We start from the raw sequence: 24,648 nt of genomic DNA on the forward strand, positions 1-24,648 counted from the left end.
ATGTAAATTAGAAAATGCTTTTAGTTACCATATCATGAGGCAAGATAAGAATCTTAGCATGTTAATACAAAATGAAATAATTCTGCAGACACAACAAATTCGCGCACACCTGGCTGGAATATTATTTGTCTTGCCTTTCAGAAGGTCAAGAAAATAGTTCCATTAAGACCAGTCTCGATCATCCAACCGCTACATTAATTTTTCATGTAATTTCCGGTTACAGACAATCCGCTGAGTAACTTGTCATAAGCTGGACTTGTTATCTGAAGGTAGTTCTTCATATCGTTGATTCCGGTAAAGGCACACCTTTCTGAGCTTAGCCTTGGCCAATGCAGGATAGGTGAGTTGGATTCAAACATAATTATTGCCAAATTTTGTTTTTAAAAATCTATATTTAAAAGCATACAGTATGTGCACTAATTCCACTAATATAGCTCTTACGTTTTTGTTCACCCAACAAACTGTTTTATTTTATTGCATTGTTTCTGCAAAAAAAAGCCGGCACATCATTGACCGTATATTCGATCTATTTATCTATATATCTGTATTCATCTACATATCGCTAACAGTATTCTCTCTCTCTCTCTCTCTCTCTCTCTCTCAGTATCTATCTAAAAACTTCTTTCGCAAAAACGGTTGATACAATAATCACATTGCAAAATGCTTGGCAGCAAAAAATACAGATTATCGTGTGAAATAAATGTAACTTGAATTCTGAGCAAGACTTTATAATTTTGATTAAACATAGTATCCGTTCACCTAATTAGGGAAAAGAGAACTTTAGCTTTTAGACTTTACCGAAAACTAAACATCTGTCTGTAGAACAAGGATGCATCCGCCGATATGGAATACTTGATAAGGCTCTATGCTTGGACAGTGTTCAAAACTAATAAGAACCATGGCGATAGTTTTGATTGTTAAAAATCGAACTTTACCAACAACTTCAAGCTGTTAAGCTTCCAATAGAATGAACTTTTAAGTCATGAATTCTTTCCAGATTTATTATTAAGCAGGATGTTTGGACGAAGGAGTTCAAGTTAAATATGGACAGAACTCAGTCAAACATGGACTTACAGTCAAAATTTGACGGAGCAAATGATGCACATTTAACATCAGATTAAGCCACAAGGCATATTTCGTTTAAATCTATGAAGTACTGCAAATTCTGTTAAACAAAATAGAAAGTCGTGGCATGTGGAAGTACGTTGCTGATCGATATGAGTAACGCGGCGTTCTCTCTATATAGAATATGGCAATTCTGATGATGACACAAAAATGGCCCTTGTGTTTAGTCTTATAAACAAAATATAAGGAAATGCACTGACTTTTTGTGTTTTTATTGCTGATTTTCTGCGAATAAGAAGAATAATCTCAGCCGACTCCACTCTTGAATTCGCGTAAATATTTGACACACTTTCCCTCTAGGTACAACAACTGAAATGACACGTGGGTACTGTGCATTGCAGAGTTAGCACTCTATGCATGATAGGCTACATTATGTCTAGTTAGCAGCTTGTGCTTTGTGGGCTCGATTATGTCTATACAGCACCTTGTGTTTTGAGTACGACATTATGTCTAGTTTGCAGCCTGTACTTAGCATGCTAAATTATGTGTGGTTAGGGCAATGTGCTTAGTGTCCAGCATTGTGTTAAGTTAGCCCCTGTGCTCAATGTGCAACATTATGTGTAGTTAACCACGTGTTTAGTGTGCTACATTATGTCTACTTAGACCCTATGCTATGTGTGCTACATTATGTATAGTTAACACCCATGTGTTTAGTGTGCTACATAATGTGTAGTTATCATTTTGTACTCAGTGTGCTAAATTGTACGCATTATCATGTACTTAGTGTTATAAATTATGTCTAGTTAGCACCATGTGGTTATTGTCTTACAGTGTGTCTAGTTAGTACAATGTGCTTATTATGATTCATTGTGCATTGTTAGCACAGCGTGCTTAGTTCGAAATATTGTGTCTAGTGCACCATGTTCATTATGTGCTAAACTATTAGCACATTCTGCTTAGTGTAGTACATTATGTCTAGTTAGTACCCTGTGCTCAATTTGCGTATTAAGTGTAGTTAGCGCCCTGTGCTTAGTGTGCTACATTATTGTTATTAAGGTGAAATATTAGCTATAGTTCGCCCCTGGGAGTTTTGTGCTACATTACGTCTAGTTAGAACCCTTTGCGTAGTGTGCTACATTATGTGCAGTTAGCACCATGTGCTTGGTGTTCTACATTATGTCTAGCTAGCACCATGTGTTTGGTGTGCTACAATATTTCCAGTTAGAACCCTGTGCTTTATGTGCCACAATGTGTCTAAATTACACAATAAGGTTTTGTAGAAATCTCCATTACTTTGCGTGTAGCTGCTAATAATCACGGTGAGATATTCAACAATGAGTAAGTGCCCGAGTTTCAGGAAGAAAAAGATATGAAAGCGTCATCTAGTCAGACTTTGGTAATACGACCTGCTTAGAAGGCGATGAATTGAATGCATTAGGAGCAAATGGATAGACGTGTCTATATCTCTAGTTTTTTTGTGTGAGGAAAGAGGGCGCACAATATGTATTTGAAACTACCCTCTTAATGGTACTACAACTTATTTTGTTTTTCCATTAAGCAATAAAAAATATTTAGGCACATAATCATAACTAAAAGCGTCAGTATTTAACTGTTTGCTTCCATGTTTAGCACAATATTATAGATTTTATAAGCTTGAGCCAACATGCCAAATATTTGACAAATTGGATGTTTATCCAACATTATTTTGAACAACAGGCCTGTTACACACGAACCAATTACAAAAGGATAGAGATTCAATATAACCACTTTGTTGATGTCCACATGCCTTAACTCAAAAGAAATACTTACGTCTAGACGATTTAAATCGAAGAAACTGATTACGAAAGGTCACTTTGTCTACGGATGCCGCAATGGTTATTCACGATTGGCTTCGAAAGTAAACGTAACGTAGTATTATCGGAGTTCCTTCCGTGCAGAGAGCAAATCGACATATACGGTTTTGTATTTTTATATCGGGCTAGGGTCAATGTGAAACAAAATGTATAGACTACCCTAGGATAGCAAAGCTGGTATATCTGAGGATTTGTGTTTGGTGTTGAGCGGTACATCGACACATACAATATTATATAACGCCTTTTCCAGAGAAAATAACTGTATCCTATCCAGTCCGGTCCTGGCAGAATTCTAACCCACAACATTCAAGAACACTAACCATTTAGCCGTCTCTGTTCCGCAGTCACGTTGACGATTTCACTACTTCAGCGGCGGAAATCAACATTCTTCGCTCTTTGTCCCTCTCTTAAAATTTTGATTTTGTAACGTAGCTTTAACAATTTTTCAGTCATATCGCTACGATGTCTGCATTGTGGCAGTTAATAGTGATGTCTAGCACTGGGGTATCATGTCGCAGACATGTAGCATGATGTCTCACCCAGTCACATTATCCTGACACCAGGCCGACCAGTCCTAACACTAACCTCTTAATGGTGAGCGCCACGAGAGTCAGCTGTTAGTACCATTTTTAGATGTCTTTGGTATGACTAGGCAGGGATCGAACCCACGGCCTCCCGCGTCTGCCTCGGAGCGGATATAGTCTTCATATATAGTATTAGCAACTTCTTTGAGTTTGACCACTGTCACTGTTCTTTAATTTCTGTATTTTCGCAAGGTACCGATTCTCTTGTCATTGAATCTAGTATATGATTTAAATAAGGAACATCTTCCATACATTACATGACGTTACATTCTTAATGTCTGACATGTGTGGTTAATTGATTGTAAGGTTTCGAACACAGATTTTCAGGCACTTTCCATTACATGCTGTCCAGCGCCATTCACTTCACAATGTTTTGTCATTTAAAATCAACGGAAACGTCCATGTTGGTAAATATATAATAACATATCGTTTTTCATCTTCGCTTGCCAAAGTCCTGAATTGTTAAATTATCCATATCGTGTGGTGATCAATCGGATATTTCAGTGCTTTCTCCTAGCGACATCTATTTGATTTTATGAGTTGTCGACCTTAATGTGTAATAACATAACTAATAATGCTTCTCAATAAGGTCACTAGCAGACGATATGCTGCCCATTTTACCTGGACAATGAGCAACCTAGCAGATTCTCCTATATGCGACCAACAAAATTAATAATTTTGAACAAGACTCACTGAAGCAAAATCAGTTTATAAATTGCACACATATATACTAACAGAAAGCCTGGTTTAGGGTCTGTTTCTGTATGTATGTTTTGTAACAGTATCCCAGGATCCAATGAATTTCTTTCAACTTCCTAACACAGTATTAACTCAATGCTGAATCTGTCAGCATGCCACAAATATGGTGGCATATGACGTCATTCGGGAACTATCTATCGTATGTAACAGCGGTGCATTGTACATTCGGCCGAAAATAGTGGAGGCATTTGACTTAACAAGCATACTTTGTACGTTTGACATCGAAAGTGTAACTACGTAACAGAGAGAAGCCATAACATATACATTCGAGGGAAAGGATGTATTTGTGCAAAAACGGATCGGCAATGGAAAATTGCTTATTTATGAGTCCATTTCAATTTGTGTGCTCCCCTTTTCTTGATCATTAGGAACAGCGTTCAAATTTGCATAAACTTGATTGTGATTGGATGCGGTGGCTTTGGTTAACATATAGCAAATTTGGCTAACGTGGGTGGTCGTGTACAGCTCATCGAAAAAACTTTACTTTCGTGAAAGCTAGTTTGCAACGTACAGTATTATGCATATATATTCTAAAATTATATTTTCAACGGCTACTAAATTCGCGGTATTTAGATGCGACAACAATGTAGTAGCAATTAGATTGCTGTTCGTCTATTTAATTTCCCACACAAATGGTATATTCAAAGCTATTTAAATTTCTGTTCTTGGCCACTGAATTGAGCTAATACTATCTATCCTCACGCAAATAGCACGCAGAAGTAGCTTGTTTACTGCGGTAGTTTATGTCCTTGAACAAAGAATAAATAGGTCAGTGTCCTCTCAAATGAAATAAATTGTAAAAATGTCAATGTCCTCCAAAATATACTAACATGCAAATCAACGTTTAACGGTATGAAGCCGACGCCCATGTCTTAATTATACGGGTTTACAAAAGTAAAATTACGGGTATTTGACCTTAGTAACGTGTTCAAATTCTAAAACAATTTTATTTCTATTTTATATGAAATATTGCATTAAAAATGAGATTAGCCTAAGAATTATCTCCCTTAGTCTTAGAATTTTGAATTTAATGTTGCGCGTGTGAGTCAAGACGGCGACATAATTGATTATTTTGAAGATCTTCCATTATTAATTGTTTTATCATATTTAATGAAATTTGTTTGCAAACAGGAATAATATATACTCATTAAATGTGTTATGTAGATAAATTCTTTACTTATAATCATATGTGTGCTCGGCCTTAATGATATATGTAGAAACAGATTGTTGTCAATAGCATTTTTTCAGTCTCTTTTCTTTAGGCTGATGAACCTTTATTGATAAAATTATGAATACCCCATACCGGATTACAGTAATGACCTTAGCAAACGCGGGCCCAATTAGGATAATTTTGGCCAGGCCCCCTGCTGGGTTTATGCGCCGGGGGGAGGGAGGGCGGGGGGGGGGGGGGCGTGAGCACGGCATTTGGAAATATACTTTTATACAAGATTCAAATGATATTGAACTTTAAAGTTTCTTCTATCGCTTTAAATTACTGTCTCTCCATAGATTAAATTATAAAAATTACTAACGCGCATGGCTCCTGTGAGGGCGGGAAAATCAGCGTAAGGCCGGCCTTGCGATAGTAAATTCAATATTTATTACACCCACAACCCTTCTCTACTCTATACATCTGACATAACCTTTATGTTTGTCAGTTTTGTGTACAGGTTGCAATCAATGACCACGTGAAAGTGCTCCCTGTGTTGCTCTCTGTGTTGCCAACTACATATTTGCATATGCTAAACAAAACAGATTGTGCGATAAGTTCAATAAGGTTTGGAAACAAATTTCTTTGTCCGTTTATAAAGTGTATAAAGTTAGAATGGTCCTATTCGCGGTACTTAGCACAAGGCTACAATCATGTCCACAATAAACTAGATACTTAGAGATCCTAATTGTATGAACTTGACCTTCGCTCTTGTGGTTCAAAGCACACGTGATATCGAACTAGTCTAGAGTATCTCGCTGCACACATTACGGCCACCAAAATGTTCAGAGCGTGTTATGCGGCATCACATATGGTCTAAGGGTTTAGAGCTCTCGCCTTTACAGATACTGCCGTCGCACCTCGGTCCGCGTGGGTTCGAGTCTCGGGGTCGACCCATGTGGATATTTGAGAAAACTTGCAAGTAGCTTCCCGTGGGTCAGTGGCTCTTACGTCAGTTTTCCCGGGTTCTTCATACACCAGTTATACTAGCAGCGATGTATAGCCGATCGTGTGCTGAAAAATTGTGTTAAACCAACAACAACAACAAATTTCCTTACTATACGAAAATTTATAGTACCATATCATGGCATTTGGTATACAAAAAAAAATCAAAGATAATAAAGACAAAATAATAATAAGGTCGATTCATATTATTCGAATTTTAAACTTGATATGTAACAAGAAAAATACCCGTCTTTTTAAGTAAGACGGTTGTCATCCTTCTTATGCTAACCTGATAGATACCTTCCATGTTTTTATTTACCTGTCATCGTCCTATGCATCAGAGAATATGGTTACTATGTTATAACCGAGTCTCCCTGAAATACATTACGGAACTGAAAGTAGAGTCGTATCATACAGGTCCTAAACCATTTCAATGCCCCTATGAAATGCAAACGGAATGATAAACTAATGGTAAATGAAAGGAAAATGAACGAGAAAGAACGACAAAACTGTATATGCCAAGCGCTTCGTGTCGCGCGAAAGAGACGCAGTTCTTAAATTCGAGTAAACGAAAAACTCATAATGTAACAAGATAATCTGAGAACGATGAGATGATGATAGGCCAACGATAAGATAGTTGCCTGAAACGATGAAGCGAATGAAATGCATTTTGAATGCATTTAAAACACATTTCAAAGGCATCTGAATTACATTGTTGGGGTACGTAACTATTTCTCGTTCTGTTAATATTTTATTAGTTTTGTTTTCATAGTCAGCTTACCTGCCTCATCCACCCAGATTGTCCATTATGATCCCTTTTCTTTTTAGGAATAGGAACCCCAAATTTGTTTCTTAATCGTATTTGTTTCTTGTTATGGGGGAGGTCTAATAGAAACGAAACTATGGGATTTTTCTCGACTAGGGCACAGTATTTGCAATATGATAAGAAAGATTAATTTGTCCCTATACAATTTATACTCGCTCATAGGAAAATTCCTGCCGCAAAGTGAAAAGATCCTGATCTGCTGGCATATAATCCGCAGGCAGATCTGGGTATGTGCACTTTGTTTGGAGTAATCAGTAGAACAAAGAACACAGGCCCTGATCTGCAGGCACATTATGCTACCGATGATGATCCTTGTTGTTTGCAGTTTGACTCGCCTTATAAGCGAGTACTTACGGCACGTTTTTATATAATCATACAAATGTGTAACATATTTGTTCACAAAGAACATCATATAAAGCATAAAACTGGTTTGATACCAGTCTGATTAAGTTGAAGATCTCCAACATATCACAAATCTAAACGGACACCGATCATCGATTCGAGATAATTTTTTATTCATCATTCGATGCGCCAATAAAATTACTGATTTCACATTTACCATCTATTCTCGCTTATAAGTCGAGTCTAGTTGCAAAAGCCAAGGTCCTCGTCTTCTTACCATCTTACTGGCATCTTCAGAATACAGACAAATGAAATGAATATATTTGATGTTTTTTGGCGAATTTTAATTTTGCTCCATTAAACGTTTGCCCACCCCCAAATTAGATAATGCCATTTTAAATTTTCGATGTGCACCGCCCATGTTTTCTATAGATTGGCAGGTCCAATCAAACGACGATTTCAATGTCCAGTCTGTAAAGAAATGCGGATAGACCTGGTTCGAAAAGATTTCCTTGTGCAGCTCTCAACCATAAAAATGTCAAACACTGTCGTACTTCTAATCCTAACCTTATTACACCTATTCACTGAACTGGCATAAATTTGCATATCACAATTGGCAGAAAGCACACCTTTGTTTGAATCTGAGACTAGGTCATTGTGCTTCCATTGAATGGTATAATATGGGGCTACATAATAAACCTTTCATAAGGTTTTACGGTAGCCTGCTGTCACCGCTAAAAAGTAGTTAAAAATGTATTTCAGAAATTTCTGTCGATTTTATGTTGCATTAAAGTTACTGACTAGAGTATTTTTGAAAATATTGTACAAATAAGCCAGACGTAGGTCTCCATGGCATAGGTCAGCGATTATTTTTAGAAAAATTCATTTCGTCTGTTTTTCCATGATGGTAGGCCCTATACCTTTCCTCCGATTAGGACCATCGCTATTTTCACTGTTACGTATCCACATTGTTACCGTTATGCATATTTAAGTAAGGCGTTGGTGACAGATACATACGAGGTCAACAAACGGAACTGTGGGAAAAACCGCGAAACGAGCGAGCATTTATTTTGGTGACAGGTTGAAGTATATGGCTGAAACTCACCATTTCCTGTTTTGCAATGTCTGTTTAATTTGAAGCCATGTGCGAAGAACATGCACTGTAATCTTTCTTTTGTGCCATTTTTACCAGATAATACAAACTATGAATACTTTTGAAAATTTCGGCTATTTGAACTGCATATTTGAAGTGAACATTGTTTATCCTTTAATAATGTATTGTCATCATTACTGTCGTTGTCAGTAACATCATTAGCATTGATTAGCCTCGTCGTCACTATCATCAGCCGATTGGTTGGCTTTTGACAGCATTTTTAATACATTATTGGCTGTATCATGTAGAGGAAACAGGAGATAAGTGCCCTCCCGAAGGTCGCACCGAGGCTGCAGACCCAGTCTTGGCGGGTATCGAACCCACGACCCTTCAATTACGAGTCAGACTCTCTATCAACTGAGCTACAACCGCTCACTCGCTATCATAAACATAAAACTTCTCCGTCATCATCGTCATCAGCAGCACCAGCAGCAGCAGTAACATCATCACTCTCTTTCTTATTGCTGGCTGTAATAAGGATGATGACCAAAAAAAAATCATGATGATGAAGCGCAGGATGAGGATCATGATGATGATGACGATGACGACAAAAAATGAAAGAAAATAAAGAACAAATTTGAGGTACTTAATCGGAAACATGTATATGTAAGTTAAAATCAATGAACTATACTTATTGCTAAGATTTACGTACCGATTTTTTTTTCAACTGTTCTTCACCCGTTGCATTACGTACAAAACTGACATTTTTTTATTTCGCATTTCTCCTTTCTTTGTAGTTCATGCTATAGTGCGAAAAATGAAGGAAAAGGGATTAGATGATATACATGATACAGAGAGATGACCTTAGTTCTAAGATGTCGATATTTACTCGTAACCCATCAAATCAAAATGCACTGTTCTCGCGACTTGCGACTCAGACCATTAAAACCATATACTCATAGTACGCGACCCAAGGTGACAAAAAATAATTAGCCACAGACAACGGCAGTGTTTTGTGAGAAATGTTTTAAATTAAAAAAGCAACAAAGAGCATTCCATTGCCTTTTCCTCGCGTCTGTGCGGAGAAAATTAATGACAGAAATACGTACATTTTTCCCGTTTTCTCGACTGCAGAAATAAACTAGTGCTTTGTGTCAGGAGGCCATGCAAGGCATATGTAATCTGTATATAATGTAGCACTCGATCCACTACTTATGACGACACCTATTTCATTGTTCCAGTCTTTTCTAGATGCCCCATTCTTAAATCGGATTGGTAGTCTGTTGAAAAATGAACCCAAATTGTATCCTTGACAGTATCATTAGTGTCCCTCCCGCGTATCCTCCAACCACACCCTCTCTACACCTTTCCATGCTCTATAATGTACATATAAGTCCGAAGCACCGTCAGCCACTATCACCCTTCCCATCTCCGCATGTAGTAAGAAACCATTTTGTCGGACTTCAAGCACTTACAAGAGAAGTTTAGACAAATAAAGAACATATATCTGCAATCTTTCTCGACTTGAAGAAAAAATATGACACCACATCGATTTACGGCTTAAAGAACTAGTTACTGCAGGCAGTATCATTTCTGAAAACTGTCCTCACGGAATGAGCGTGTCTCGGGGCAGGCATATTGTCAGTCACCCAAATGAACATAAAATGTGAACAGCATAGTGAAATGCAATGATCCATAAACTGACTGTTCATTATATATCGAAAAGTTTGTGATCTACAAAGGATCAAGGTGCATGCGTACTTATTGAACGTCAGTTATAAAACGCTTAACAGAGTTCAAAAATGGGCAGAAGAAAACGGATTCATATGTCTGAAATCTATATCTGTTTCTATGCACGTCTGTCCATTGATGACCCAAAACTCCATCTTGACTGTTGTTTTATTCCTATTGTTGAGTGAACCCAAGTTTGAGACCAGTTAGCTAACTTTCCTAAAACTCATCCATTGCCTCACTCACAGACAAATGTCAGAAAGTCCAGGAATTAACGCGAGTCGTGACAAGCACGTATTATGGAGTAGATCGGAAGGTCTTGCTCCGGTTACACATACTTCTGGTAAGATCTAATCTTGTGTATGAATCATCTAATTCTTACTTGCAGACGCCTGATCCGACACAGAATCAGGAACTTAGACTTTGCATTGAGGCAAGCGAACCATCACTTTATCTCAAACGAATGAAATAGATTCTTCAGTATACAATACTACCAAAGTATTTCAAATCACAGGCCCGGCCCAAGGCAGCAAGCGATGAGCGGGTCTCCAAGCAAAAAACTTTGCATTGTGGAGTTGATTTCCTGAAAGCGCGGGGCCCAAGGCGATTAACAAGACAGCGGCCAAATCGGTGGCAATAAATTGCATTTGACATCTTGTAAACCATCTGATCCTATCTAAAATCGAAGCAAGTCTGCTTCAGCAATACATCACAGCAAATTTATCGTTGTTATCAAATGGCTGATTTCCTTTATATTTTAATGTCTTCCAGGTTTGCTTTTTGTTGGCAATTTTGCTTTACATCGAAAGAGAACTTAGTAACACCCCTCCCCTCATACAATCCTCTTGCCTACCCTTCCTTAATCTATTTTCCTTATAAACTAATTATTTTTCTTCTATACAGAAAAGGTCCTCTCCTCGTTTCCCTCCCTATCCTCCCCTCCCCACCCGACCCCCCTTTGCAATAAAAGTTAGTTTCTAAATAATTAAATACCAATAATTGAATAAAAGTAAAAATATAAATAAAATTTAAATAAAAATAACCAATAAACAAACATTCTTAAAAATGTCTGCCGCCGGCTGGTCCTTGCGGACAAGGATGTGAGGATGTGGATACCTATTTGTGGCCTGTATAATGGGTAATTAAACGTAATCTCAAGGCGGTGTGTGCTCTATGGCAACACGCATTGTCTTGTTTATTTATTTATATTTTTGTTTTGTTGTTGTTGTACTGGTGGTGGCCAGCTGCAGAGTTCGTAGAAGGATCGGTTTTCAAGAATTGTCAGGTTTGACAGCCGCTGGACTTCTACAAACTCGTTAGAACGGTACTTGTTTAATCCGCCAAGGTATGGGTAGGTTAACATATCGGAAACTTGGCTAGCGAAGATACACAGAAACCTGCTTGACCAGATTAAAAGCAAAACTACGTCCTTATCTGTTTTCTAAGATATAACACTTATGGAATGCGTCCAAATAAAATAAATCTAAACATTTTAAAATCTGCACATGCAAAAACCTATAAAATTAAAACGTTGTACGTGACCGTAAATCTCGGCCATTATTTTGAGGTTAAAGATCCTACGATGTAATCTCATTTAAATGAAATTAACGAATCCCCAGGCTTCACCTATTCACTAATATCAGCCATTCAATCATTCCTAAGTCACAAAATTTCAAAAGACCGCTAACCCATCTAAAGCAAGGCTCTGGGTAAATCATTACGTAATAACACCTCGGTCATGTATCTTGCCTGAAAATAAGGCGGTGTGATTCATGACTGTCCGACACCTATTCAATTTTTTACCATGCAGCATATACAAATCAACAATGTTATAGAACTTCACTCTTTTTGATTCAATTTCTTGAAATTTCACAAGCCGAAAATTACTTTCTAATACGGTGGCAACATTTTCTAAAGTAAATTTTAGGATTTTAGAAAACACAAATGAGCCTTCTTATATACCCGAAGGTTCGGCAATGTGTACCTTTAATTTTTTGGACTTTAACTTTTACTCGGCGCTATGTAGCCAGTATGCCGTTCAGATAAATAATTACATACATATATACATACATACATACATACATACATACATACATACGCACGTACGTACGTACCTGCGTGCGTGCGTGTACGTACATACGTACGTACGTACATACATACATACATACATACATACATACATACATACATACATACAAAGAGGAATTTAATCTATAATGTTAGTCGCTCATTGATTTATCTCCCTTTGATCATTGACGCTCTTTTTAATGGCTCATGTTTATTTTATCAGACCATTCACTTCATATGCAGAAGTGTTGTTGTATGCCCAACATGACACAGTGGTGCTCTGAGGAATATTTATGCCACAAACATTTTGCCAGCATGGCGTAGTTCTTAACGATGGCGCTGTTCATTTGTAGACTACTATACGCAACATAAGGTATCCTTTATGCTTCAAATCTGTTATTTTGCATGTGCAAGCTTGCTTTAGTGCAAAGAACAAAAATTGATGCAAAATGTGACATAAGGTATGCAGTTATGCAGCACGTTTACAAAAGAATAAGAAAGGAACAAAAAGTTATATATATATATATATATATATATATATATATATATATATATATATATATATATATATATATATATATATATATATATATATATATATATATATATATATATATATATATATATATATATATAAAGGACGTTACAGCACAATTTCCTGCCCAATGACACAACAGAGTTGTCAGCATGGGGTGATCTGAATGTAGGATTCAAACCCACATCCATTCAGTCGCAAGTTCAGCGCTCGAACCACTGAGCCACTGCGGCTCCAATATCCATTATTCGTCTCTTATGACATGCAGGAAAGCGCGCTTTTGTTTGTCCTCAAGCTGAGAGGGAAACATTATGGTCTTTAAGTTTAAAATTCATCACATTTTTTAATGCAGAATATAAAAATTAGTTGCATTATAGAATACTATTTCTTAGTTCAATAGTTTTATAACAAAACTTACAAGATTACGTATAAATATTTTGGATCATCTCAACAAATCGGTTCAAATAGATGATTGACATCTACGCCATTGGTCATGTCGTTTCTTCTAAGGTGCTAATAAACCAATATCATCTTCGTTTTGAAAATATAACTAACTTGTATGTAAAAAAAGACCATATTAATATGAGCTATATCCGGAGTTAATAGATGACTTTGCTGAATACCTTCTCTATAATGCACAAATACACTTGCTCATAATAACATAGATGCCCACGATCCCCTAATTTTAATATACGCAACCATAAATTTGCGTCAACACAAAACCCCAAACACGTGTGAAAGAAGACATACGAAATATCTTACAGATTTCATTAACTTTCTGCCAAATCTTCATGAAAACGACTTTCAAATACGAATTTCTGATTTTATTGTTTTATTAATTCGGGCGAGTTATGATTTTAATTTTAAAGTGTCGTTGTTTGTTTCGTTTTGTTTTGTTTAAAAATAATATGAAGACTGGTGTATATGTTATCATTTCTTGCGTACATAGGGCCGGATCGGTAGAGGGGTAGGGGAGATTCCGAGCTTTCAAATGTCCACCCAACCCCCGGTTGAAAACAAAAAGACGCGCGCGCGCGCACACACACACACACACACACACACACACATGCAACGTTCAGACAATTTTCATTTGAAATTTGACCGTTGTTTTATTCTTGCGCACGTTTATTTGGTAGTATGCACACTTTGAGTAAATAGACACATAGACTTTTGCTTTGGTGCATTTTCAAGGAAAGTCAGGACCCTTTTGAAATTTTAACACCGCCCCCCCCCCCCCCATCACTTGACCTGATCCGGCCAGAGAGAGAGAGAGATCCTGATGAATGTAATAACATTTTGTATATATATTTGCAACATTCCACTGATTTATATTTTAACAGTTTATTATTAATTATTACTGATTTTATAATGCGTCACACATGATACTGTTAAAATTTTCTATATAGTATGAATTAAGTCCAGCTGGCATGCAAATAGTTGCTGCTATGGGATAGGTGTTTTCTTTTTACTCATTTTCTTAAAACTGTTGGTTTGTGCTTTCTATTACATGTATGTGAACTGCGGACGCAAATAAGACATCATATGTTAGTAAAATATCAGTTAAAACTGTTTATTTGTAGACACCCTGCAGCCCTATCCAAGCACAAAGAGCTAATTGGAACTTTATAGAGGTCCTCTCACGTCGTCTAAAACATGAAATGCTTTCATGTATGTGATCTCCGTCCTTCTCTCTTATTGGTCATTCTTATTGGTTATCTCCCCTAAAACAAAATCAAATATTGGAGGAAAAAAACTTAGAAGGAGATTTCTCTTGGTTTCCTCTTTATCTTTTTTCTCATTTCTTACATTTTTAAATCGAAGTTTAGGTTTCTAGGCCTGTGCCCCCCTCCCTTCAGGCACAAATCCTGTTGGGTTAGTTCCCTTGCCTTGTTTCCCCGTTTAGTGAGTTTTGAATCGCTGGTGACTAATCGTCGTGACTTGAGTTTGAGACCCCTATGTATATCCTACAAAAAAATTTGGCGCTGAATGTTGTTGCATTAAGCGTGGGTGTTTGCGTCCTATTCACCTTTATTAGTATTACTTTTATACCCGTGCGATAAGTTTCTTTTAAGAACTGAAGTTATGTTACACATGAAAGTGGTTAAGAATGTGTACTTTTCAGCGGAGTTCGGTCAAAAATATGACTGATTATGTTTGCCAAATGTACTTCATCCCCTGTTGGAAGCTATACAAGTCACCCTACCCCATAAATACTGTACCCATAAATCAGTTAAATGTACCAACAGTTTAGTCACGTGTTTTAAATACTCAAATGTAGCTGTAATTCCTCTGGATCTGTGTAACATTTCTGATTTTATTATTTGGATTTTCCTTAGAATATTAGAGTTTATATTTCCTTTGAGACTTTTATATGCAGTCTTCGAATTCCTCAATTATTTATTTATTTATTTATTTATATATTTATTTATTTATTTATTTATTTATTTATTTATTTATTTATTTATTTATTTATTTATTTTAATTTTTAATTTATTTATTAGTTTGTTTCCTCGTCTGATGCTCCATATAGGATAGGTTAATTTTGATGCTGTGTTAGACTTTTAGTTTTTGTTGGTTGTTCAAGTGGGTACGCAATGTATCCGCCCTTCTTCCCTTCGCATGGTTCTAGTTCTGTTTTAATACATGCTTCTTTTGTATTGCTATTTTACGTGTTATTTTCCTTCTCTCATGCTTCTATTTCTTCCATCAGTTCGTGTTCCTTTTCTTCCCTGCTAATTTTTGTGTTCTTTGATATCTTGGTTCAAATTCTTGTCTGTAATCCCATATGTCAAATTACTATTTTCCTATTTCATCTTCTGTTAGCTCTTCCAATCTTTTTTATGGTCTATCTCATCCTTCCGTTTCTTTCTTGCTCCAACTTCCTTTCCTGTTTTTTTTTCCTGAGTGAAAACCAAAGCAGTTTGCATATCTCACCGCTGCAACTCCATATGCTCTTTGACCCATAGATATTTACATCAGCTATAACGCACATACAAAGTTTTAGATAAAACACTTGAACATGGCACTTCAACTGAAGGTTTGTAAGTATTTCTATTTGTTGTAAAGTTATAAGGGACCAGACAAAATGTATTACTATTTGCTGCATATGAGCCCAAAATTAAGGGAACATACTTCAACCCCCGTGGTCATAGTGTGCTAATATCGAATTTATAATTTGGCACATGAAATCCGGATAATTTATTATTTGATCTGTTGCCAAATTTCTCCTTTTTTAAAGTACACTTCTTATTCATTTAAAAGTTCATGTCAACATGTTTATTTTTATCTCAAAACAATATATCGATACTCCGACCAAATTACAGATAAATCCGATTCCTCTAGGCCTACGCGGATACGGCCCACTCGTGCTGATACACCCCACAAACAATCTGATAACTGGTTGTCCTTTTCCTGAATCCTTCCCTCCATGGTCACACCCAAAGAGAGATAATCTACTCCTCTCCTTTAGGCTAGTGTGAGGTTTTCTCGTTTTTCATGAGTTCTCATAAACAAACATATGCCATCAGTAACACAATGTAACATTCTTCAGCACATCAATGAAAGTGCCCCTTTCTTTTGTGTTTAGAAGAAAAACTTTGGCTCATTAGAATAGCACGAAAGGTCATGTTGGGTCATACTGGTGAGAATAATTTAGTTGCTGATTAAGCAGGTTTATGCATATCCAAGAGAAGCGAGGAGGTGTCCACACATACGGCTACGGTTGATGAAGGAGCGTAGCGGATCATCGACCGTGGCTTACGACGGTATGCATCCTCTATGAAATCATATACTGTTACTTCTGAGCTCAGATACGGGAGGGGAGACAAAATAAAACAAAAACAATGGTATTTAAGTCAACTGTGAAAACAAGATTTACGCATTCCATTTTTGTTGGCATTTGTCGGGTCACCACGCAACAGTCTATTATTCAACGAGTTGGAAAATCGAGAACAGGTTTGCATTTTCTTTTCTTCAATATATAAAAATCAAAAGCTGTTAGTTAATTAGTTAGTTAGTTAGTTAGTTAGATAGATAGATAGATAGATAGATAGATAGATAGATAGATAGATAGTTTAGTTAGTAAGTTATCAGTTTTAATACTTTAAGTTCCTCAAGTAAGAATGAATGTGAATTAAAGTGATTCCAAATTGTGTTCGCATGGATTGAATGACAGACATTGCCTTGCGGCACATCCCTGGCAAACTCTGTGTGTGTGTGTGTGTGTGTGTGTGTGTGTGTGTGTGTGTCACATTGTCACAGGCAGAGATGGGGTTTCTAAAACCGTTATATTACCGCAAATCATCCTTTGGAAAGTTACAAGCCTTATTTGACACCGAAAAGTCTCCAAAACATGCCAAATTTGTGACTGTAATAATGAAAACAATATCATAAACTTTCTGATATCTATGGAAGCGTAAATTGTCCATAATTCTCTCTCTCTCTCTCTCTCTCTCTCTCTCTCTCTCTCTCTCACACACACACACACACACACACACACACACACACACAACTTTTGTACACTCCATGAGAGACAATGTGCTCTACGAAAACAATGTTACATTTATGTATCCAAATGTCACAAACGTTCGAATCTTTAATCTTGGTATGATTGGAAATGTTGATGTGATGTGTATCTTCATATGTTAGTGACGTAGCTTTACAATATTGCAGCACTGCTGGTATTCTCATATTCCACCTATATGTTGTCTGAGATTTATTTTTTCAATAAAGGTTTTGTTCTGTTCTGTTAAATTCTGAGAGAGTGTAAAGATCTAGACATCACCAAGTATATTTCGTAAATAATGTTGCTATAAGTTAATGGGTGTTTCCATTTTTTTTTTCGTGTGTTTTGTTTGTTGTGCTTAAATCTACAGGCGAAACCACTTGACACATATGTTGGTTTCATTCACGATTAGCAAAAATTATTTGGTAAACAAATAAAAAAAAGTAAATTAGAAAGTTACAAATAAATAAATTAAAATAAACACATAATATAAACCAGTGTTGTCTTAGCATTCATTTAGCGTCTGTAGTCGACCGCTCCGGTGGCCTGGTGGTTAGAGCGTCCGCCTACGATGCAGGAGGTGGTGGGTTCGATCCCCGACCTTGTCATACCAAAGACTTATTTTAAAAGATGGTACTGACATCTGCCTCGCTTGGCGCTCAGCATTAAGAGGTTAATGTTAGGACTGGTCGGTCTCGGCCTGGTGTCAGGATAATATGACTGGGTGAGACATCATGCTACATGTCTGCGGCATGATGCCCCAGTGCTAGACATCACTATAAACTGCAACAATGCAGACATCGTAGCGATGTGACTGTAAAATTGTTAAAGCTACGTTAAAAATCCAAATCACACACACACACACACGCACCCGCGTGCGGCGCGCGTCTGTAGTCCATGTATATTCCCAAAACACGAAACTACCTTATTAATGTAAACGCATACACAAATTTTCTGCATTCCAGATCCATTAAAAATAAGAATAAAGTTTTCTTCTATCAAAAACAGACTTGATCGATAATCTTGAACAATTACGCCTTTATAGAAAGACATACACTGGTTAAATTTAGTTATGATTATAGACAACTTCCTACGCTATGAAATAAATTTTAGATGCTTTGTGGTTGTTGTTTTTATTTACCTATCACGACAAATGGTAAAATATATTCATCAAACGAAATTCTGCAGTAAGAGTTAATCTTCTCCAGGTCCTACTAAATCAATCCACGTGTACAACAAATCACAACGGTACTCACTGAGCTATTGTTACAGGTGCCGCTGTAAATCTAACACCTCCAGTGAATTCTGATACATTCTGATCGATTGATCTTTCCATTGGTTCGAGAAGTTTGTGATAAATGTTTTTATTTCAAATATTAAAAAAAAGTAGCATTGGAAGCTAGTCTAACTGACACCGCCCACATGATTCCTGTTCTACGGATAAAAACATATACCCCGCTCACGAGGACGGCCCTGATTGGTCAGGAGTTATCAACATATGAATATATCAGGCTTGCCACAGGGCATAAAACGGCGCTGATTTCTCTCCGAAATTAATATCCGTTTTGTTTTCAGTGCAGAACACGTGAACTGGGACTGGTAACCTCCAACATCTATCAGTGTGGACAGCCATATATTTAACAGTATGCTCACTGAAATATTGACAACTTTCTTTGGGATTTGCTTTGCAGTATTTTATTGGTAAGTAATTTTATAACAATTATGAAAGAAAGGAGTGTTGAAGTTTGTTGTAATATGCGATTTTCAAAACAAAACTTTATACTATACACGTCAATGGAAGTAACATAATAAATACAGATATATGCAGTCAAAATAATGGAATGCAGCTTTGTTAAGTTTATTTGCTGGATCTTTATTATTATTTTTTTCTTGCTCTGTGACTAATCGTGGTTGGGCAGTGAAGCATGTACGACGTGTATGTATTATTATCGTCGAGGCGAGTTATACCTCTCAAAAGGCCTTTAAACAGGTGTTTCTAAACATGTGTACGTTGTATGATCAACTAATTGTAGGTCTCTCACGTAAATCCAATCGACAAAGATTTACTTTTTTAAACATTTTTCATAACATCTCCACACTGCTATGTATGAGAGAGAGAGAGAGAGAGAGATGGCTACATAAAGCCTAATGAACACAGGTTTGTTTTTGTTGGGGTTTTTTTGTTGGCGGGGGTGGTTTTATTCGATGAAAAGCTGCGGTGTTTGATGGCTCCAGTGTCCTCGCGACCGAAAGAGTACGGGATAAATAAGCTACTGAATCAGTCTGGCCGGCTATTGTGGTGTGTCCTTGCAAGAAACTTTGTTATATTTTTCACCGTTGTGTTTCTGTGCAGTTAAACACCAAGCCAAAGGAAATCTCTGTTTTGCCTGTAACTTGCCGCAGATCTGGTTTGCGATGTCGTGATTCTATTAAAATGTACAATTTGAAAGAACTATTATAGACTATCAGTTTTTAAACAAGGTAACACTTTCTTCATGGTAGTATTGCTATTTCCTATACAAACGACGAGTGACATATTTCCAACTTTGTTTTGTTTTTGCTTTCTTCTATCGCTATAGTGCACTATCCCAACTACATATTAATTGACTGACATACTATTTCAAATTGATTTTTTAGTATAATAAACCAGTTTAACACGGCCGTCAAAATATTGAGAAACTATCTTGCATAGTGAAGCATGTTTATAACGTAACAGGTATACGATGTAAATCAAATAAGCCTGTTGCACATGAGAGAGAGAGAGAGAGAGAGAGAGAGAGAGAGATTAGTGGTACGTGCCCTCAAATAATGTAAATCAATTATGCCCTTTACATAAGTGGAGATCAAAAAGCGCGATAAGGTACCTATCAATAACAATAAGCACATTTCCACTAGACGAGTGTCGCTGTTGTACTGATACTATTTCCGGACCGTGTTCGTATGAATGAAATGGTTGTATCCGCATGGTAAGAAAAGTTTGATTGATGCTCACAGTTTGAGGTACGAGAGCGTCCATTATTCAAAGGCCTAAATAATACATACATTTTTATGTAGTATGACATTCCATTAAGTTCAATATTATCATATAGATAGCAGAGAACACAAAAGCGCATTGAGTCACTTACTAAAGATAGTTTGGGTTTCCCTTTTACGTAATGTGGGGGATTCATCCGGGAAGTATATCCTTTTGAATGAGTAAACCATGTGTAGGTGCGGAAATGAAGGAAATAGGGACATGGACACATTAATCGACCCAAATTTTGTCAAAGTGGTCACACACAAAAATGTTTACATTCTGAAAGTTTGGAATAGTTTCATCTAGGATACCAGCCGTACAGCTAACAAGGACGCGGTCTCCAAGATAGTAAATAGATTGTACTAATCCCATGCCACCACGTTCATTCACTACATTCATTTCTAAATGCATATGGTTTTTGCAGGCTATTCGAAGACAGGCATTGTAGTTTTAAATAAAGAAAACCACAAACATGGGATTCTTTTAATTTTATCAATGTGAGTATTGTTTTAAATCCCAACAAAGTCCAAAACATAGCAACAAAAAGAGAACAAACAGAGATACACGTACACAAAAAAAGAACTAAAACCTTCTCTAGACAAAATTTATAGCACATTAAAATTTACATAAACTGGATCTTAATTAAATCGTAATTAGCGTTAGACATGTATAATAGTTTTGCCTTAAACGAGCAAATCCAACACTAATGAAAACTCTTTCAAATTAACTCCTCCAAAAACGGATTTATAGTCCCAGTAGTGCATGATGTAGTTACGTTTTAATGGAATTGTTCGCAAACTGCAAGGTTATTGGGGGGGGGGGGGGCGCCTTTATGTGTACTTTCTGCAGAAATGGCATTAGCGTAGACTTCTTTTAAAAATTGAAGAAAACTGAATATTTTCCAGGATTTTTTATATGATTTTCATAAGTCGCCATAGATGCATTTAAAGAATTGATTTTCATTTATAATTTTTGTTTGTTGGATTTTATTATTAGATTCGATAGAATTATTACAACGTTCCATTGCAACAAACATAAAAAGATCTAAAACGGTCTTGTTTACCTTCTTAAAAGGAAATTAATCAGATTATGCAGTTAAAAACTGCTAATGTGTCCTCTCTGTGTCGTGATGACCCTGATACAAGTGGCTGTATCATAGGGTTAATAACTTGGACTTTTATTCAGTTCTAGTACCGAATATTAGCATTTGTACTGAGACACTATCTGTGCTGTATTATGTTCGGTTCCTTTTTTAAGGTTGTTTCTATTCTTTTGCTGTTAATCTGATTGCAGGCAAAGGCGGCAGAAGATGACAGTCTTCAAGAAGATGGCCATTCCCGGCCCTGAACCTAACTTCCTGTTCGGAAATTTATTATCTTTCTGGAAAAAGGTAACACTGCGTCTGGGTAAAGGCTTAGTATAAAGTGGAACTGATTAAACTGCATCCCGAGTATTCCGAATCCATGCCAATGCGACGGCAGGATTTGTCCGATTTAAGTTTTTTAAGTTATATATTTGACACCGATTATTCCGGCTTACCGTTCAAGCAGGTCTGATTCAAGTTGCTTTCATAGCCGTATTACACTGTGTGCACGGCAACAAGAACCTGTCTTTCAGAATATTGATGGTTTTGTGTTGGTGTATGTAAAGTTACCTAAACGCATCAAATGTTGTCATTAGTTTAGAGACACACCACATCAGTCGATTCGGCCTGACGACCTTGTAGCGTAAAACTCCTCGTGTTGGTTTCTGTTCCATTCTGGTGCGGATAACTGCGCCAGGTTATACATCACAACATTGTTCCTTATCGTTTAATTGTTATAAACAACATCTTTGACAGAAAGAAAGCCCTATGGGCTAATAAATAGAGCTGTTCAATGAGTGCCTGTTTCCAGATTGATTCTTTGAAAACTTCACATTTGTCTCGCCTCACAAGTAGTAGCTATTCAGGAAGTGAGTAGATCGCATGTGTAGCCAGGTACACACGCTTTAAAAAGTGAATATTGTTTCGCCTTTTTAGTCTCTAAGCAAGAATACCTACAAGAAATTTTATTTTAAGAATTTAGTAGTAGTAGTAATAGTTATTAGTACAATCCAATGTACCTGAAGAATGTGAAGTCTTCAGAAGAATCAGTCACAAAATTGGGTTTACGTTATATTGACAAGGATGGGTATTTGGTGCAACTAAAGAAATATCACTTGTGAATAAATGCATTATATCAAAATTGTATTTTAGTAATACTTTATGCAAAACTGCGGAATCCCAGAGTCGGTCGGGTGTTGGGGGTGAGGGGGTTAGAAAAGGGGTACCGAATTCTTGTACCCAGTGAGCATCCTTATCTCTTTATTTGGCGATATATTTTCTGTAGCCGACTGTTTTAATACAATCAGCCAGTATCGTAGTTTGTATGCGTCACATGTGAGAGAAATCAAATGTCATACCATTTTAGTTGACTACCTTCATGATACCCCAGTACTAGACATCACTATAAACTGGCACATTGTAGACATCGTAGCGATATGACTGATTTTTGTAATAATGCTACGTTAATAATCCAGATCACACACACACACTCACACTTTCAGGCTGGAAATTGTGTCAAAAATCGTCTCAGCCCCATAATTAATGGTCGGTCCCTTCTCACTCCACTGCCATCAGCAATAAATAGCCCACTTTTGTTTCTGTGTCTAAAGACATAAACCAACACAGGAAAAACTGCATTATATTTCAGGTGCAATATACTCAGCTCAGGGAGATTTCTCACCCTGAGGGTGAACGTTATTACCGCGACTATAGCACAAGTCTCACACAGTTTCTTGTACATTTGTCCTTGGGGTAAATAGAACCCATAATGCCCGCCGTTTATTGTCTTCCTGGATTATTCCTCTCGACGCCTACTTCCCTTTGACCCCAAATTAGCGTGCATAGTGTACGTCTTGCTCATTCTGATATTTGGTTGTTGTTGTTTTTTTAAACATGTTTTTCATAAAGCTAGGCAAAAACACAATAATGTTCAAAATATTACATTTGACTAAAATGATCCAAGAGACTTAAGAACCTGTTATAATTGTTTTCAGAGCGTTGGAAAGTTTGTCAGAACTATTTTAAGTGCGTGATATAACATATTAATTAAACTGAAACAAAATGTTTCTCTTTTTCAGTCATTACATAGAGCTTATCAAGACTGGGCTAAAGAATACGGAAAAACGTTTGGGTAAGTAATACTGTATTTTTTTAAACTGACATTTTTTTTCTTAAATATAGACTGGCTGTATGCATGTATCTGTGATACAGATGCATCAATAATTATTTTTTTTTACTAAAAAGCGCCTCTAAGAGAGTGTGTGCGAGGGCTGTTGTTATGGGGTTTAATACCATTTTTCAAAGCGAGATAGGCTGTCAATGGCGGCCAGTATAACTGGTGGTCTGGGAAGAACCACCGACCCACGAGAAGCTAATAACTTTCTCACGTACCCACACTGGCCGAGCCCGATACTCGAACACACGCAGACAGGTTATATGGCAGTGATACGTAATGGTGAGCGCTTTAGACCACTCGGGCACTAGATGCCCCGTGAGTTAACTTGAAATTGACTTATGCATACGGATTATTTATCGATTATTACTATATTATTCATCGTGTCATGGTCTTTTATTGTATGTGGGTTTACGCGGTTTTTCAGCACATAGTAGGCTGACATTACATGGCGGCCGGTATGTCTTGTGGAAGAAGAACACGAAAAGCTACTAGAAAGCTTTGTGACACACACGTAGTTGGACCGAGACTCAACCGCCCGTACGTGGATGAGATGTCAGTATCTTAAAAGGCGCGCGCCTTTGGCTCTTCGAGCACATTGGACCCGAGTTAAAATTGCATACCGTTTCCAGGACAATGGAGATCTGATTTTAATCAGATTGAGATGAAAGTTAGAAAGGAAAGTCCCATTACCTTTTGAACGGGATAGAAATTAGTTTTATGTGTTAAAAAATAAGCTCAAATTTTAAAAAATTATTATGACTCTGGGGAAAAGAAATCTGAATCAGGACATTATCTATTTCAGGTTCGGTGTCCAGATTATAGTTTTCTTAAATTAACTAATGTTAAAATTATTGATAG

At 36.9% G+C, this 24,648-nt stretch overlaps 1 protein-coding gene across 1 annotated transcript in view; it reads left to right on the top strand.

The window, feature by feature from the left end:
• Nucleotides 1–235: 235 nt before the first annotated feature.
• Nucleotides 236–24,648, top strand: part of LOC149795421 (cytochrome P450 3A24-like) — a 37,534-nt gene continuing 13,121 nt past the window's right edge. The window contains exons 1-4 of the mRNA XM_089965215.1: nt 236–340; nt 19,090–19,215; nt 21,824–21,920; nt 23,693–23,745. Coding sequence (XP_089821341.1) covers nt 19,160–19,215; nt 21,824–21,920; nt 23,693–23,745 — 206 coding nt within the window. The 5' untranslated portion in view covers nt 236–340; nt 19,090–19,159. The remainder of the gene's footprint in view (nt 341–19,089; nt 19,216–21,823; nt 21,921–23,692; nt 23,746–24,648) is intronic.

Source organism: Sinohyriopsis cumingii, chromosome 7 (assembly GCF_028554795.1).
Source record: "Sinohyriopsis cumingii isolate HCF-2022 chromosome 7, ASM2855479v2, whole genome shotgun sequence".
NCBI lineage: Eukaryota > Metazoa > Mollusca > Bivalvia > Unionida > Unionidae > Sinohyriopsis > Sinohyriopsis cumingii.